Source organism: Macaca thibetana, chromosome 18 (assembly GCF_024542745.1).
Source record: "Macaca thibetana thibetana isolate TM-01 chromosome 18, ASM2454274v1, whole genome shotgun sequence".
Classification (NCBI taxonomy): domain Eukaryota; kingdom Metazoa; phylum Chordata; class Mammalia; order Primates; family Cercopithecidae; genus Macaca; species Macaca thibetana.
The window spans coordinates 56,135,462-56,153,647 of NC_065595.1; the positions used below are offsets into that span (position 1 = coordinate 56,135,462).

Genomic DNA, 18,186 nt, shown 5'->3' on the forward strand with positions numbered 1-18,186 from the left:
TGGGTGAGTTCCTGGAGCAGAGAATCCACTCTTTCATGGACTGTTATGTGAGAGGAAAATAAACTTTTATCTTGCTTAAGCCTCCACATTTTGGAGACTCTTTGTCACAGCAGTTTATCTTTGCCTGATCTAATACACCTTCCAATCCTGTCAACCTCCAGCTGCACAATCGTCCCAAGCTAGAGCTGTCACTGTCCTCTCAACACCCCAGGACAGCACTTAGTCCACTGTACTGAACCGACTTGTTCCTGGATCTGCCTCCACGTAGATGACTATGCTCATCAAAAATAGAGACTCACATAAAAAAAGAAACAACAGATACCAGGGCCTACCTGAGGGTGGTGGGTGGGAGGAGGGAGAGGATCAAAAAACTACCGATCAGATACTACGCTCATTACCCTGGTGACAAAAAAATCTCTACACCAACACCCCCGTGACACTCGGCTTACTCATACTCACATAACAAACCTGCACACGTACCCCCTGAAGCCAAAACAAAAGTTGGAAAGAAAAATAAAATAGAAACTCTGCATATTCACTTCTGTATCCCAGGACTTAGCAAAATGCCTGTCACACAGCAGTCCCCCAAAGAGCTGGGTCCCTGAGATGGGAGTGAAGGAAGTTTCCCATCTAGGCCTCAAAGGTTTCAGATCACTGCCCCATATTTCTGTGGCCCCCTTATCCTTACTTCAACCTTATTTTGTCTTTTGATCCATTGCTGAGAAATTTAGTATGACTTAAGAATTTCCACTAACTCGCAGATGAGGCTATTCCAAATCTTGAGTAAGTTCCAGCTTTCTTGGCACAGGTTCTAAAATGGCACGAGAACTTGATCTTTCTGGCTGGTCCCACTGTGTAAACTGTAGCTTCCCTATATACTGTCTTTTCCTTTGGCCATTCAGAATTGATTTTCTCATCACATTTCAAAGTATGGCATTCTTTCTACTGCCCTCCAAGTTCTATTCCAAGGAATAGATTCAGGTCTCAATATGTCTGTGGAGTAGAACCCATAAACCTGTCATGAATGTCATGTCTATCCAGTCTACTATAGACTCAATATACCAGTGGAGACAACTTGCCTTGGGTTTTCTTTGATTCCTTCCCATTTTAGTGGCACATAGGTGAGTGAATTATCCAAATCACACAACTAACAACCAGCAAGAACTCTATGCCAGACAACTAAAGGATAGGGCTCCTCTAAGGCCTGTCGATTCAATTAAAAATTAGGCTTAAAAGAATTTTTGCCTGGGGACCCATATGTACATTCACACAATCTTCCAAGGGGGATAAATTAATGTTTTGACTTACAGCGTTTGAGACTGACAGGTATCGATCATAGCTGATGAGGACAATGTTGTATACAGATGCTGTACATAAAAGATAGTCAGTAGTGAGCCAAAATACACAGATTTCCTTTCCAAAATCCCATTCGAACAGCATGTGAGGGATGTACAGAGGAATGGAGATCACACCTGCACAAGGAAAACATAAGTGTAAAAAAATAGCACACATCAATGAACACAAATGGGCATGTTTTAATGGCTACACAACACCAGGACATATCTGAATTCACTACAAATGCTTTGGCTGTAATTTAAAAATTCATGGTACTTCATCAAGCAGCTCAGGACTGATTTTCTACACACTCCTTAAATGCCATTTTTATAAGAGGGGTCATGAACGTTGCACAGCGGGCCCTCCTTATCCGTGAATTCTACTTCTGTGGATTCAACCAACCACGGACAGAAAATATTAGGAAAAAAAGTGCATCTGTACCGGACACATATAGACTTTGACTAATAGTAATGACTTCTGGTCATTATTCTCTAAACAATACGGTATAACAACTATTTACATAGCATTCACATTGTCTTTGGTATTATACAAAATCTACTGATGATTTAAAGTATACGGGAAGGGCCGGGAGGGGTAGCTCATGCCTGTAATCCCAGCACTTTGAGAGACGAAGGTGGGCAGATCACTTGAGGGCGGGAGTTCGAAACTGGCCTGGGCAACATGGTGAAACCCCATCTCTATTATTAAAAATAATAATAAATAATAAAGCATATGGGGGGATGTGCATATGTTATATGGAAATACTACAGCATTTTATATCAGGGACTTCAGCTTTCTTGGATTCTGCTATCTAAGGGGAGTCCTGGAACAAACCCCCACAGACACCAAGGGGTGACTGTACTTTCAATGGCTCCTTTCCACTTTCCAAATTAAGTACAGGTCTTGTATTTCTAGCCATAGGCAGCACAAATCATCTTTACTTTTTTCATGCTCTAACCCAAACAGGATGGACCACCCTTCTCCCACACATATGGCACATTTTCACATCTCTTTTTTCTCTGCCAACATCATTCTTTCTTCCTAAAATGTCCACCTGTCTTCTACTAAAAAGTCAATTCAAGCCAGGCATGGTGGCCCACACCTGTAGTCCCAGCCCTTTGGGAGGCTGAGGTGGGTGGATCACCTGAGGTCAGGAGTTCAAGACCAGCCTGCCCAACATGGTGAAATCTCATCTCTACTAAAAATACAAAAATTTGCTGGGCGTGGTGGCACACGCCTGTAATCCCAGCCATTCTGGAGGCTGAGTCAGTAGAATCACTTGAACCCGGGAGGTGGAGGTTGCAGTCAACTGAGATTGTGCCACTGCACTCCATCCTGGGTGACAGAGCAAGACTCTGTCTCAAAAAAATAAAAATAAAAAATAAGTAAAAAGTCAATTCACTTCCTTCTTATTTTTCACTGAGGCCAAAAAGTGACCTCCTCCATGTCCTCTTTCTTGGAGCTTCCTCAGTAGAAGTGACCCCTCTGTCCTCTGCACTTTCCTGGTTCTTTGCTCATCTTTCCCTCTCTCATGCATTAACCACATTCTACTTTTATATCATAGTCATCTTTTTTGTCTGTCTCTCCTGAGGATGAGGGCCGTATCACAAATCAATGTTCGTATTTCCTGCAACCTCTAGAGTTGGCCAATGACTTGTACATTTCACTTAAATTAATAACAGCTAATATGTTTTATACAATTACCATGTGGTAGACCCTGTGCTGTGTGCATTGCAAATGTTACCTCATTTCATCTTCATAGAAAGTTTGTGAGGAAGGGACCATGCTGAGTTAACGTTAAAGAACCTGAAGCTCAGAAAAGAGAAAATTAGACCAAGGTCCACTCAACTAGCAAGTGGAGAAGATTGCATGTGAAACCAGGGATTGTGATATCAGAACCTCTGACTTTACCTACAACTCTTCGCTGTGTGAACAAATAGATAAGCTCTATCACAGCGATTCAGCCCAGCACAGAAACTGCTTAACTGAAAAGTGACGAAATGAGGTTCCCTTTCCTTTAGCTTTTAGGGGTTTTTAATTGCATTCGCATTTCAGACAAGTGTGATTAGTTGCTAAGAATATGATCTATTAAGTGGAAGCTCAGATGAAATCTTACTTTGTTGAGTCACTTCAAATGTATCAGATACTTCCAGGAATTCCCATTTTTTTATGAGAACTAAATTAGTCTATTATTAAGAATAGTAAAGATAAAGGACAAGGGAAGGAAGAAGGAAAGCCTGCATTCTCCAAAAACAAGACGACATGAGGCTATAACAGCATGGTTTCAGAACCAGTGGAAGGTAGTGCTAAACCCTAGTATTCTGTCCCTAGGTTACATACAAAAATGAAAGACAAGACACCGTAGAGATGAAGAGTTGCGTGGTCAGTTCTTATATGTAGTTCAAATAACCTGTTTGTTTCATGTTTCAATTATATTTTTAAAGATAAGCAAACTTCCTTAGGGTGTCTTTCATCTCCAGGGTATGTGTGTGTATGTCTATGGTATAAAATAGGTCACTGGCTGAGAGTGGTGGCTCATGCCTATAATCCCAGCACCTTGGAAGGCTGAGGCAGGTAGATCACTTGAGCCCAGGAGTTGGAGACCAGCCTGGGCAACATGGTAAAATCCTATTTCTACAAAAAAAAAAAACAAAACAACAACAAAAAAAATTAGCTGGACATGGTGGCACATGCCTGTAGTTCTAGCTAACCAGGAGGTTGAGGCAGGAGGATCACTTGAGCCAGGGAGGTCAAGGCTGGAGTGAGCCATGATCATACCACTGCACTCCAGTCTGGGTGACAGAGTGAGACCCTGCCTCAAAATAAATAAATAAATAAAATAATGTAGGTCACCAGGTCCACTTGAGGTAAATCAAAGTATCCCCCAAACAGAGACATTTATTATATTTCAGCCCACGGTTGTGGCTTCCAATGTTCCCAACGTGAGTATTTTCAACACTGGAACTCATTTCTTCCACAGAACGAGAAAGAAGAAAGATACTAGTAACGCATTCTAGTCACCACTGACTAAGAGTTCAGGGCAGGGGGTGGGAGGTAAATACTCTTTGTCACACACTTTCTCATTTACACAAAAGAGGAAGAGTGTGTTCGAAAGCCTAGGAGATGCTGGAACAGTGGTTAGCTGAAGACAGGCTCCAGGATATTTGGTTTTCGTAACCCCCGCTGTGCTGTCACCCGGCATTCTAGGTAACACTTCCGTACTTGTGTCATGCTCAGTTCCTCTGTCTTGTTGAGCAACAGAGATGTCTGTGGCTCATTCTGAACGAGATGCAAAGAAACTGAATCTGAACTATTTCTCTCATATACGTACTCCGAAGTGTCTCTACACCTTCTTTTTTTTTTTTTTTTTTTTTTTTTTTTTTTTTTTTTTTTTTTTTTTTTTGAGACGGAGTCTCACACTCTTGCCCAGGCTGGAGTGCAGTGGCGCGATCTCGGCTCACTGCAAGCTCCGCCTCCCGGGTTCCCGCCATTCTCCTGCCTCAGCCTCCCGAGTAGCTGGGACTACAGGTGCCCGCCACCGCGCCCGGCTAATTTTTTTTTTGTATTTTTAGTAGAGACGGGGTTTCACTGTGGTCTCGATCTCCTGACCTTGTGATCCGCCCGCCTCGGCCTCCCAAAGTGCTGGGATTACAGGCTTGAGCCACCGCGCCCGGCCGTCTCTACACCTTCGATTCGGGAATTGTGTTTTTGGGTGAAATGGAGCTGATAAGTAAACAAGAGCCAGTTTCTTGAAAAGATTAAGACAAAAGTAAAAGAAAACAAATATATGCCCCACCTCCCAGTCCCACTCCTAGTTCTCACCCCTCAGTCACTCCACCCCAGCCCCTCTGGCCTCCAGTGCACCACCCACCCTTCTGCCTCAGATCCTGCGCACCTGCTGTTCCTTGGTGTGAAATGCTTTTCCCCAAGGGCGCCTTCTGTTTGCTCAAATGTCTTTCTTTTTTGTTTTGTTTGTTTGTTGACACAGTCTGGCTTTGTTATCAAAGCCAGAGTGCAATAGCATGATCTCGACTCACTGTAACCTCCACCTCCTGGGTTCAAGTGATTCTCCTGCCTCAGCCTCCTGAGTAACTGGGATTACAGGCATGTGCCACCATACCCGGCTAATTTTTGTGTTTTTAGTAGAGATGGAGTTTCACCATATTGACCAGGCTGGTCTCGAACTCCTGTCCTCAACTGATCTGCCCGCCTCAGCCTCCCAAAGTGCTGGGATTACAGGTGTGAGCCACTGCGCCCAGCCTTCAAATGTGTCTTTCTAAGTAAATTCTAGCTCCAGGGTTTAAAATTGCAGCCCCACTCCCAGCACACTCCCTTTCCCTCCTCTCTGCGTTTTTTTTTTTTCCAGTAGCAATTATCAGCCTCTAAAATACTATATAATTTGACTCAGTTATTTTTCTTATTTATTGTCTGTCTCCATGCCCCTGCATCCATTAGAAATAGAATCATCATGAGGGCAGGGATTTTCACCTGTATTTTTACTGCTTTATCCCCAGCACCTCAAAAGTGCCTGCTTCAAAAGAAATAATTGTTGGATGAACCAATAGATGAGGATGAAGAAGCCCAGTTTGCTTTAAAATTGCCACCCATTTGACATCATCCCTTCTTTCTAAACCAGCTAAGAAGCTACATCTTCCATGAGAAAAGGCAATCAAAAGATGGGAGGAGCTAAAATCCCCAAGTAAATCCTTTGGGACACCAGAGGAATGTGTGGATGATGGTGAGTGCACAGAGGGTGTTATGGCCTGAATGTGTATGTGCCCTCCCCAAACTCACATGTTGGAGCCCTAACCCCCAATGTGGCTTTATTTGGAACTAAGACCTTTAAGGACAAAATTAAGGGTAAAAGAGTTCATAAGAGTGGGGCCCTGATCCAATAGTGTCCTTATAAGAAGAGACAACAGAGAGTTCACTCTCTCTCTCTGTGCACACTCAGAGAAAGGCCTCGTGAGGATGCAGGTAGATGGCAGCCGTCTCCAAGCCAGAAAGAGAGCCCTCATCAGAAACCAAAATTGGCCAGAATCTTGATCTGGAATGTCCCCGGCTCCAGAAGGATGAGAAAATAAATGTCAGTTGTTTAAGCCACCCAGTCTAGGGTATTTTGTTACAGCAGCCTGAGCAGATGAATACAGAAGGCCAGGAAAGAGTCCTGAACTCGGGCATACAGGTATCAAGATAAACTTTGCCATCCTGAACACTTGGTTCAGGCTCTGATAGCAGCAACCACGCTTATCTGCTGAAGATCCTGTCCAGCCGTCTGACACATGGTCATGCAGGCCACAAATGCCAGCACAACATGGGGATGAGAAGAAAGTACCCATAAATGGAAAGACTGGTCACATGGCAACACTTTTATAGATATTGATGTAGATATAGATAGTATGTGTTTCCCAGACTAGTGTACAGATGATGTATATTTATATAACATCCGATATAGCTAGTACTAGAATTTTTCCTCAGTAAATCTTTGCTTTCAACAGTAAATTCAGCCTGAGACGCTAGCAACTCAGGTGCCACAAATTTAGATTATACGCAGAGGGCCAATTCTGAAACCTGGGGGAAGAGGGCATTCAGCCAGCAAAACCACAGTTCCAAGCACATGTGAGGGTCTAATCTGCCCTGCCATTGTCACACGGCTCTGGAGCTCTGGATCTCATGACCCCAAATGTTAAGAATCAATGGCTTACAGCTGCAGAATACCTCTCATGCGTTCTGCCCTGCACGCTCACCGCCTCCACGCCTTCCTCCCGCCTCAGAGACAAAAGGTTTTCTTCCCAGCATGGCAAAGGAGAAAGAACAGCATTGGCAGCAAACTTGAATCCTATTACAAAATGCTCCCGGGGCTGTGTCTTGGTGAGCCCTGCGTTAAATATGCAGACCTCTGCATGAAGCTGGCAGGGGGCAGGGGAGATGTGAGGGATGAGGCCGGCAGGCAGATGAATGGAGACTCTGACCTGCACCCAACTCCTTTAATCAGGAGCAAAAGAAATGATCAGAATTATTTCTTCACCCACCTGCTGATGGAGGAGATCACCAGGACTGCTGAATAACTACATCTGCAGAGCTATTTTCCAAAGACGAGCTCAAGCTCTTGAGGGTGGGACTGCCATGAGGCCGGCCTTGGGCCAGACGTGGAGACATTTTTACCTAGAACCATCTTTATTCAAAAGCTTCAGGCCCCAGGCTCTCTCAGCTGTCTCACCCGTCCCACCCTAAAACTTGGGCAGTCGGGACCTCACTCCCTTTTGGTTAGTAAAAACACTGCATCTATTTTAAGTGCTGACTGTCATCTAAAAGTCACAGGATCCTGTGAAGAAGGAAGAAGTGAAGGATACATGTATTTACAGTGGAATCTTCTCTATGTTCACATAAATAAACTCGTATATTTGTACATGTTTATGGGAGCACAGAGAATGATGTGGAAGGATCTACATCAAGCAGCAAATGTTGGTTACCTGAAGGGACAGAATTGAGGAAACAAATGGGGAGATAGTGCATTTTTTCAATACTTCTTTATGGGTTAGCTGCCTTTATCTGTCATTTCTATGCCATGACTCCTAAATCAATCTCCCAAACTAGAATTTTTCTCCAGAACTTTCAATGCAACATCAGAACCAGAGCCGCCCTGCCCACATACTTCCTGTGTCATTGAAGAGCTCCATACTGTTCTTAGTCTCAGAAACCCCATCTCTAACTCAGCTTTCTCTTTTCCTGTCCGATGCCTCCCTCCCCTGCTCCCACCCCGCCTTAGCCGCTCTGCCTGCTGTTCCCAGCCATCCTAGCTCGGGTCCTAACTACATGATTTCTGCCTAGATTGTTGCAGGATGGTCTCTGAAACCATGCCACCCCACACTCCAGTTTCCCCACTTCCTTTAACTTTTAACTTTTTTTTTTTTTTTTTTTTTTTTGAGACGGAGTCTCGCTCTGTTGCCCAGGCTGGAGTGCAGTGGCCGATCTCAGCTCACTGCAAGCTCCGCCTCCCGGGTTCACGCCATTCTCCTGCCTCAGCCTCCCGAGTAGCTGGGACCACAGGCGCCCGTCACCGCACCCGGCTAGTTTTTTGTATTTTTAGTAGAGACGGGGTTTCACCGTGTTAGCCAGGATGGTCTCGATCTCCTGACCTCGTGATCCGCCCACCTCGGCCTCCCAAAGTGCTGGGATTACAGGCTTGAGCCACCGCGCCCGGCCGAGTTTCCCCACTTCCTATGGCTCTTCCAATGCCTCTAAAGTAAAGCTTTGATCTGTTCAACCACTCACCTGTTTTAAAATCCTTAAATCTCCACAAGGCCTGCCAAATAAACTCCACTCCACACTCACGCTGGTATTTAAAGGCCCTCACTTATAGATTTCAGCTTCATCTCTACGGCTCCCCTGCACCCATCTGCACACCAGCCAGCTCGAAGCTCACCCTTAGGAAGATAAGCGCAATGATTTTCTACCAGCATGCCTTTGCTCATTCTTGGAGCAAAGAATCCTTCGCCCTATCTCTGACTACGGAAATTCTATCCATCCTTCAAAGTTCATGTTAAATGCCTTTATTCGCTAACTAAACGTGCTTTATGCCTCCTCCAAGTGACCATAGCACTTGTTAGGTCTTGGTGGGGTCTCGGGTTACTCTATACTGCTATAGTCATTTCTGAACGTCTCTTGTCCACTCTTCTCATCAAAACCTTACTGGAAGAGACTAACCTAATCTTCTATAGATCCCTTGATTACCTAATAGTGCTTGCATGCCTAGCAGTATTATACAGGCTAGATACTATACTAACATTTGTGACCTAGGTCGGCGTTGACCCATAGCTGCAGAAAAATTAAAATAAAAAAAAGGAACTAACATTTCTTGAGTGACCACTGTATTCCAGGGAATGAACTAAGTATTTTATGTGTTTATTTCATTTTAACTAAATGTAAGCTTTATGCAGTTATAAACAAAAATAATCTGAATATGCCAGATTAAATTATACTAGAAACTCTTATAAAACAATATCATCAGCTGACATTTCTGTACATCTACTTATCATGATAAGCATTGTTTAAAAATAATAATCATCAGGCAGTGAAAAATTATAAAGTGCATGTTTTCAAAGAAAGTTGGTTTGATTTCTATGGTCTCTTAACGATGATATAATGCTGTGATATCATATTATATGCAAAGTACTTTACGGTTGGGTATATTTTACAAAATTCTATGCCACATCATTAAATTAATACTATTAAACATATTATTCAATCTGAAATGCTATTTTCTGATTGTACTGGTTACTAGCATATACATAATTTCTTATTACTCCAACATTGTGATACCGAGAAAACCATATTTACTTGAAGAGGAATACTTATAAGTCTAAACATACGAGGAAAATAGCACCAGAAACAAGTAACTCTTACATTAAAATTTTGGAGCTGTTCTGGACTTATCTTTATTCTATAAAAAGAAAATAAACTGTTTTCAGCTGAAAATTCCCCTGCCACACGGATTTACATATGTATAACATTCCCTTACAGTGCCATATAGCCCCCTTCCAAACTTTAATACTTAAACTTTTTGGGTTTATTTTTCCCCCACCATATACAGTCCCCTGAAATAACAAAAGTTTATTTTAAGGTTTTAGAGATAAATTAAAATCAGAAAAGATTATCTTAAATAAAGACATATAACTTACCCACAAAGAAGTCAGAGATGGCCAAGTTAAGAAAAAAATAACTACTTCGATGTCTAAGGTTTTTGTCCACTACAAAAGCTAAAATGACCACAGCATTTCCTAGCATTATGGCAAAAGCTAGTAAGGACATAAAAAACGCTAAAGTAATACGAGTGCTTAGTGATAAGTTAATTGTGCTGTTAGTATCTGGCATCACATCAAATGATGAAGAAGGTCAAATTAGCAAATTAATCCAGCCAGACAATTCTGACAAGTATGTTTTCTAATCGGATACCTAAAATATGTAGTCTTCTACTCAAAACGACAGTTTTAATCTAATACTGATCTCATAGAACTTCCTGATTCTTGATAAAGTAAGCTTGTGGTAACAGTTTCCCTTTAACTGACACAGAAAAACTATCTCCAAAAAACAGTGAAATGTTTTACCTTAAACATTTTACTGTGATTCATCCATCTCCCATTATTAGAATAAAATTATATAATCTATAAAATGTAATCATCATATAGGTAATAAATTGGGCCCACACAAGGTTCATTTTTGTCGTTGTTGTTGTTGTTTGGAGATAGAGTCTTGCTCTGTTGTCCAGGCTGGAGGCCACTGGTGTGATCTCGGCTCATTGCAACCTCCGTCTCCCAGGTTCAGGCAATTCTCCTGCCTCAGCCTCCCAAGTAGCTGGGATTACAGGCACTCATCACCATGCCCAGCTAATTTTTATATTTCTTGTAGAGACGGGGTTTCCCCATGTTGACCAGGCTGGTCTTGAACCCATGACCTAAAGTGATCCACCCACCTCGGCCTCCCAAAGTGCTGGGATTATAGGCATGAGCCACCACACCCAGCCATTTTTAAAACTCATGTAGATTCAGTTAAATATTCTCATCTGGCCATGATGGAGTAATTGGGGCTGAATTTCATGGTCCCATCTGAAACAGCCAAAAAATTAGACGATGGTTTTCAAGGCATTTGTCATTAACAAGGAAGGACAGTGATCCCTGAGGGAAGGCATGAGGCCTGCAGTTGCCCCAGCTTACTGCCTTGAGAGTTCCCAGGGCATGACCAGAGGGGAAATCCAGGCAGAGCCCAGGAGACTCCCTGGAATGAGGAAATGGAGCTGAGAGTACAGGAGTACCAGAGAGGGTCTGAACTGCAAAGCCGCACTGAGCAGAACTCCAGAGATCTGCAGAGGACCCCCTTCAAGTATTCACCAGAGTGCTGATTAGCACAATGTGGAGGAACCGCTTTTAGGCAAGAAAAAGAACCACTCGAAAATATTACAGGCAATAGTACCCAATGCTCACAGAGGACTGGTTATAGTGCCTGCTTTTATTAGCCAAATGGAAAAAGTTCCTAATTCATGGGACGTTGGGTAGTATACTCAGAAGGGTCTTGCCTCAGCAGTTAGGAATAATTAGCCCTATACTAAATATTTCTTGGGTTCTTCCTAGCAAATCTGAAAAGCAAAACCTGAAAGTTTGAAACTATTTCCAAGTAGCTTATTTGCAACCCTGAACACAGCTCAAGAATATTTATATAACATAAAAATATCCAGTACCCAACAATGTAAAACTTACAATGTCTTAAATCCAATTAAAAATTATCTGACATGCCAAGAAGAAGGAAAATGTGATCCATAATAAGGGGAAAAACATCAATCAATTGAAGTCAACTCAGAAATGACACAGATATTAGAATTAACAGACAAGAACATTAAAATAGTCAGATGGAATATGGAAAAAGGAAAATGGAATATAGCTGTATTCCATGTTTTCAAAAAGATATGTAAAGATATAGAAGATTTTTAAATCAAACATCTAGAAATAAAAACTAGAATGTCTGGACTAAACATACATTGGAAAGGATTCATGGCAGAGATTGCAGAAGATAAGATTAGCGAACTTAAACATGTAATGATATAATCCATCTACAATGAAACACAGAGATAAAAGAGATTTTTTAAAAATTAACAGTGTATCACTAAGCTAGAAGACAACTTAAGTGACCTAATATATGTCTAATAGGAGTCCCAGAAGGAAAGGAGAAAGGAAACGACAGAAAAAAATTTGAAGCATCAGTGGTTAAAACCTTTCAAAATGAGATGAGAACTATAAACCAAGAAGCTCAATGAATCCCAAACACAAGAAACAGAAAGAAAACTACAGAAGGCATATCAAATAAAATTGATCAAAACCAGTGTGAAAAAGAAAAGTTTAAGAACAGCAGGGGTTGAGGGAGGACACATAACATAAAATAAGAAAGGTATGGGTGTCAGCATGTTTCTCATCAGAAGCAACAGAAGCAGAAAAACAGTGGCTGCAATATCTCTCTAGTGTTGAAAGAAAAAAAAACTCAACCTAGAATTCAATATTTAGCAAAAAAGAAAAAAAAGTTTCAAAAACAAAGACAAAATAAAGGGTTTTTAGATATATGAGAGCCGAAATAATTCACCATCAGCAAACTTGTTCTACAAGAAATGTTAAAGGAAGTTCTTCAAGCAGAAGGAAAATGATGCCAAATGCAAAAATGACTCTATGAAAAGGAAGGAAGAGTAACAGAAATGGAGATTTTCTTGCTGGCCCTCCTAATAGAACCTAAGTTGCTACAGGGCAGAGAATGCACTTTGTTTCATTTTGTTTTGTTTCTTTTTTGTTTAAGTATGTGCATAAATCATAAATTGATAATTGATTAATGTTTACAAGTTGAGCATAACCATGTAACTACCACCCATACCCCTTTCCAATTACTTACCCTCATGGGTAAGCATTATCTGGACATTTAAAAACATAAGTTAATCTTGCACACTTTTATTTTATAAATGTAATTGTACATTCAAAAATTATATAAAATATTTCTTCATGTATATTCATTCTACATGATCCACAATTGATTAAATTATTTAAAAATCTTTACATTCTGCTCTATTATAATTTATTAATGCCATTTGCTTGTAAATTGATTAAAATGAAGATAAAAAGTAATTAATTGTTGTATTAGTCTGTCTTTATACTGCTATAAAGACATATCCAAGACTGGATAATTTATAAAGAAAAGAGGTTTAATTGACCCCCAGTTTCGCATGGCAGGGAGGCCTCAGGAAACTACAATCATGGTGGAAGGGGAAGCAGGCATGTCTTACATGGCAGCAGACAAGAGAGAGCATGTGAGCACACAGTATGGGTATGGGGGAGCTGCCCCCATAATCCAATTACTTCCTTCCCTCGACACATGAGGATTACAATTCAAGATGAGATTTGGGTGGGGACATAGCCAAACCATATTAATTACATTTTCCCTTTCCTAATAATTTCACTGGGGGAAAAAAAAAACTATTCTTTCTCATGCGCCAGTCATAACCTGAGCCAGAAGCTCCTTTACTGGATAATTCCAACTAATATGTATTCATTAGATATCCACTTCAAAAGCAAGACCAGAACCAGATTTTTTTAAAAGGCAAATACCTGAGTTCAGAACCTACATCTTTTTCCGTTTAAAATTCACTGCCAGAAAGATGCAGTTTCCCACAGGAGAAAGACTCTGAGGAAGCAAGGGGCAAACTGAGATTCTCCCAACCCCTCCCATTCCCCTACCTCAGACATGAGAGAAACAGAATTTTGGAAAACTTCTTTTTTTTTTCTTTTTTGAGACACAGGCTCATTCTGTCACCCAGACTGGGGTGCAGTGGCACAATCTCAGCCCACTGCAACCTCCACCTCCCGGGTTCAAGCGATTCTCCTGCCTCAGCCTCCTGAGTAGCTGGGATTACTGGTGTGTGTCACCACGCCCGGATAATTTTTGTATTTTTTTGGTAGAGACAGGGTTTCACCGTGTTGGCCAGGCTGGTCTCAAACTCCTGGCCTCAATTGATCTGCCTGCCTCAGCCTCTCAAAGTGTTGTGCTGGGATTACAGGTGTGAGCCACAATGCCCAGCCAATTTCTACCTTTTTAACTGATCTAAACTGAAGATTAGTTAGATCTTAGTAAAGTGAACTGATGGCACTCAGTTCACTGCTCACATAGGCAATGACATGCAAAATAACATTGTATTCAATGGACTTGTATTTATCACTTTCAAAGTCATGGGTTAATAGGACATTGAAATGGATAACTAAAATACCTGTTTAAGAAGGTGGGCATAACAAAGAATCAAATGGCTAGTCTATAAGCCTGCAGCTTTGTGTTTTGCAACTGAAGGTGAGGGGAACTAAAGGTGAAGTTCCATTAGGTAAATAATTATATCTGTTGGTAGAATTAGGGAGAAAGAGATAAAGAATGAAACAAGTATTTGCATATGATCTTCCCTACTTCACCTCTATTTTCCTTTTCAACAATGGATCTGGTAGTCCTTGCAACCAGGGCTACCATTAAGAATCCCAAAATCCACATCAGGCATGGTGGCTCACGCCTGTAATCCCAGCACGTTGTGAGGCCAAGGCAGGCAGATCACGAGGTCAGGAGATTGAGACCATCCTGGCTAACATGGTGAAACTCCATCTCTACTAAAAATACAAAATTAGCCAGGCATGGTGGCATGCACCTGTAATCCCAGCTACTTGGGAGGCTGAGGCAGGAGAACCGCTTGAACCCGGGAGGCGGAGGTTGCAGTGAGTTGAGATTGCACTACTGCACTCCAGCCTGGGTGACATAGCGAGACTCCATTTCAAAAAAAAAAAAAGAATCCCCAAATCGTATAATATTCCAAAACAAGGTCATATATATATATATGTGTGCGTGTGTATGTGTGTATATATATGTGTGTATATATATATAAATTTGAACCTAAATGCAAAAATTCCAAAGAGGTTGATGGCATGGATTATCTGTTCCCTGCACTTTGCCAGGGTGGGGCTGACTATGCAAATGTTTTGTTGCTTCGTGGAAGGACAGTACCCTTTCTTCGTATGTATCCAGTGTGATCCCCTACTCTTGGGAATGACCCCAAAAGGAAACCCTGGAATATCTCATTTTGCTACCAAACATATGGGCTAGTCCAGTGACAACAAGTGGGACCTGCTTTAGGGGGAAAGGTTTGGATTTAAATTAATGATACAAGGAAGAAAGGTGAAACTGTTGCTGAGGGGAGGGTAGTTAATAAGTGGATATTACAAAAGGGAAAATCTAATATAATTTTGGTGCCTTGAGAGACTCTCAGAGCAAAAGAATAATATTCTCTTTTAACTTCCACCCAGTGCCCCTTGCAGTATTCAGTTTTCCAAAGCCTCTTTCTGAAGAATCAAGAGTAAGCAGTACAGTAGCCAACTCAATGAATGTAACACACACTTCTGAGAGTGGTCTTCGTCTGCAAAATGGATGAGCAGATAGCAGCTCTGACTATAACTATCTGGAACAATACAAATATGGCTATGTCCTTTCGTTTCCATTTCACAGGATAGAGCTATGGTCGAAAACCTGAATTGGGAAGCAAACTATGGAACACGCATCCAGTTGAATCTGGAAAACACCGATTACCACTAGTCTAAATGAGCATTGTGCAACCATTGATTGAGAAAGTTTAAAGAAGGTACTGGGATATGATGGAAGACGTTCATCTTCAGCATGTCCCATCTGTCAAAACATTATGTACAAAAATAGCTCTTGTTCCTGTTACTGGGGGTGGAAAGCCATAAAGAGATGGAGGAACAATTGAGATACTTGGATCGCTGAGAAAGGAAAATAATTCAATCTAATTTGCAGGCTCAAGTACTGAGAATGAAAAGTCAGGAATTCTATGTGGACGGGTATGGGAAGCATTATGGTATAGCCAAATCAAAGTCCATTTAGAGGCCGGGCACGGTGACTCACGCCTGTAATCCCAGCACTTTGGGAGGCTGAGTCAGGTGGATCACTTGAGGTCTGGGGTTCGAGGCCAGCCTGGCCAACATAGTGAAAGCCAATCTCTACTGAAAATACAAAAATTAGCCAGGCTTGGTGACACATGCCTGTAATCTCAACTACTCATGTGGCTGAGGCATGAGAATCACTTGAACCCGGGAGGTGGAGGTTGCAGTGAGCCAAGATCATGCCACTGCACTCTAGCCTGGGTGGCAGAGTGAGACTCCCTCTCAAAAACAAAACATCCATTTAGCAGTGAGTACCACTCATATGGCTTTAGTTTGAGGGAGCCAACATTGTAGGATCCAAGTTTATTTCCTAATTATAAGAAAGAAGTTGGTACTCAACATCAACAGTGGGTCTGGTGGATCAAACTGCACTGACCTGCTTAATATAAGGGAGACTTCTGAGAATTCAGAGCTAGGCTGAGAGGAATTCATGAAGAGGAATTCCCTTTCAATGAGGAAAGATATTTTGAAGAGAAAAAAGACTTCTTGTATAAACAGAGAAACTGCAAGACATCCTCCTCCAAGAGGAAAGACAAGGATGGCAACTGAAATGACACAATGCTGATGGAATGGGTCTTGCATTAGAGTGCACAGTAAGACCGTATGCCCAGACCAAGTGATGGGAATGGGCTTGCATGTCACACAGCTGGGTTACAAGGTATCTGCATTCAAATGGAGTCTGAGCTATCCCAGACCCGGAGGCCTGGGATTCTCACAGCAGAAGCACAGGATACACACTTAGAGGAGGCTGATGTGCTTCCCAGTCTAAGACATTGGTAATTGGAGAATACAACATACTGAGGTGCTCCTTAACAACTTTAGTGCCGCAAGTGATAGTGTAACTTGTGGGTACTGGACGCATTTTAAATAGGACTAGACGACTTCCAATAGGGAATAAATAGGCCCTGTTGGGGACATGTCTCCTCCTGGGAAAACGCTATCCACCAAACCATATGGCCAGAGAAATGGAATTTATAAGAGGTTTGGAATCCTAAAAAAACAGAGACATGGCCTCTAAGCTCCACTCCCATGAGAAAAGGCAGATTTGTTGGGAGAGACAAAATAATACATCATTATGTCTGATTTATATTATGCCATGTATTAGAGTACTACAATATAGAAATCACAGGTAAATTTAATATTGTAGAGGCTAATAAAACTTACAATAATACTGATGTGGTTGATCAAATGTATTGTGAGATTGAATTAAAACCCCCTCACAACACTATCGCTATGGAATAAAATTGGCCTGAAGAAGATTTAGACTTGATGAATTATTTTTAGGACTCTCAATCACTCATAGACGCATACCTGAGAGAACAGACAGCTACAAATCAGAGAGGCAAAAGAATTATAAAGTTAGTCCAAAATATGAGCAAGTTTGTTCCATTTTGTGCTAGTAATTTATTGAACTGTTCAGTTGTCTAAATCCATACCAGATCTTTACTAGGTATCATAGATGTTTGGAATTAGGTGCATTTGATTGTCCATGTGATTATGTGATGCTGTAATGCAAGTAATTGCTCTCAATCCAAGACTTGTCACTTCGTCTTAAAAAGGCCTTGAAGATTGATGGTGGCGGCAGTGAAACATGCTGCAAAGGCTCATTCCAGAAGGCTGAGTTGTTTTGCTAAAGTACCTGCAGACACTGACCCCTGGCCAAGACATGAAATGTACCGATTAATAACATTGGTTTGTAACATGGGTCTGAGGAATTTCGGGCCAGTTTGTTCTAGCTTTTAGCATTGCTGACTGGTACCAGTGAGACTGATGATTTGCACCTGGTCTTCATGAGCCCCAAGAGGCTCTGTCATTAGGGCTGATGACATAGGAAGAATATGCCTATGTGACCAGCAAGGTATAAGAAACCCCAACTGAGGCTCCATTTTATGCTCCCTGGATTCAGGGTGTTTCACGCACATGTCAGTGGTTCCCGGACCAACAGAGGACATACATACGTGTGGCCCTTACAAGAAGAGGATACTGGAGGTCAGGCCTCGGTTCTTCAGACCCCTCTGCTGGTAAAGCAGCCTTTGACTGAGACAAATTTCCTAACTTTAATGCTGGTGCTAATCTAATGGCCAACATCATTTAGTAAGTCTCTAGGGAGTTCCAAATTTTCCCACATTTTTCTGTCTTCTTCTGAGCCTTCCGAAGTGTTCCAACCTCTGACTGTTACCCAGTTCCAAAGTCGCTTCCACATTTTCAGTTATCTTTTCAGCAATGCCCCACTCTACTGGTACCAATTTACTGTATTAGTCCATTTTCACATTGCTAATAAAGACATACCCGAGACTGGGCAATTTACTAAAGAAAGATTTAACTGGACTTACAG

General features: G+C 41.7%; 1 protein-coding gene across 1 annotated transcript in view; it reads right to left on the bottom strand.

The window, feature by feature from the left end:
- HRH4 (histamine receptor H4) overlaps window positions 1-10,441 on the bottom strand; it is a 28,125-nt gene extending 17,684 nt beyond the window's left edge. The window contains exons 1-2 of the mRNA XM_050767190.1: window positions 10,017-10,441; window positions 1,309-1,472 (exon numbers count right to left, since the gene is read on the bottom strand). Coding sequence (XP_050623147.1) covers window positions 1,309-1,472; window positions 10,017-10,209 — 357 coding nt within the window. The 5' untranslated portion in view covers window positions 10,210-10,441. The remainder of the gene's footprint in view (window positions 1-1,308; window positions 1,473-10,016) is intronic.
- Between the last annotated feature and the right edge of the window lie 7,745 nt (window positions 10,442-18,186).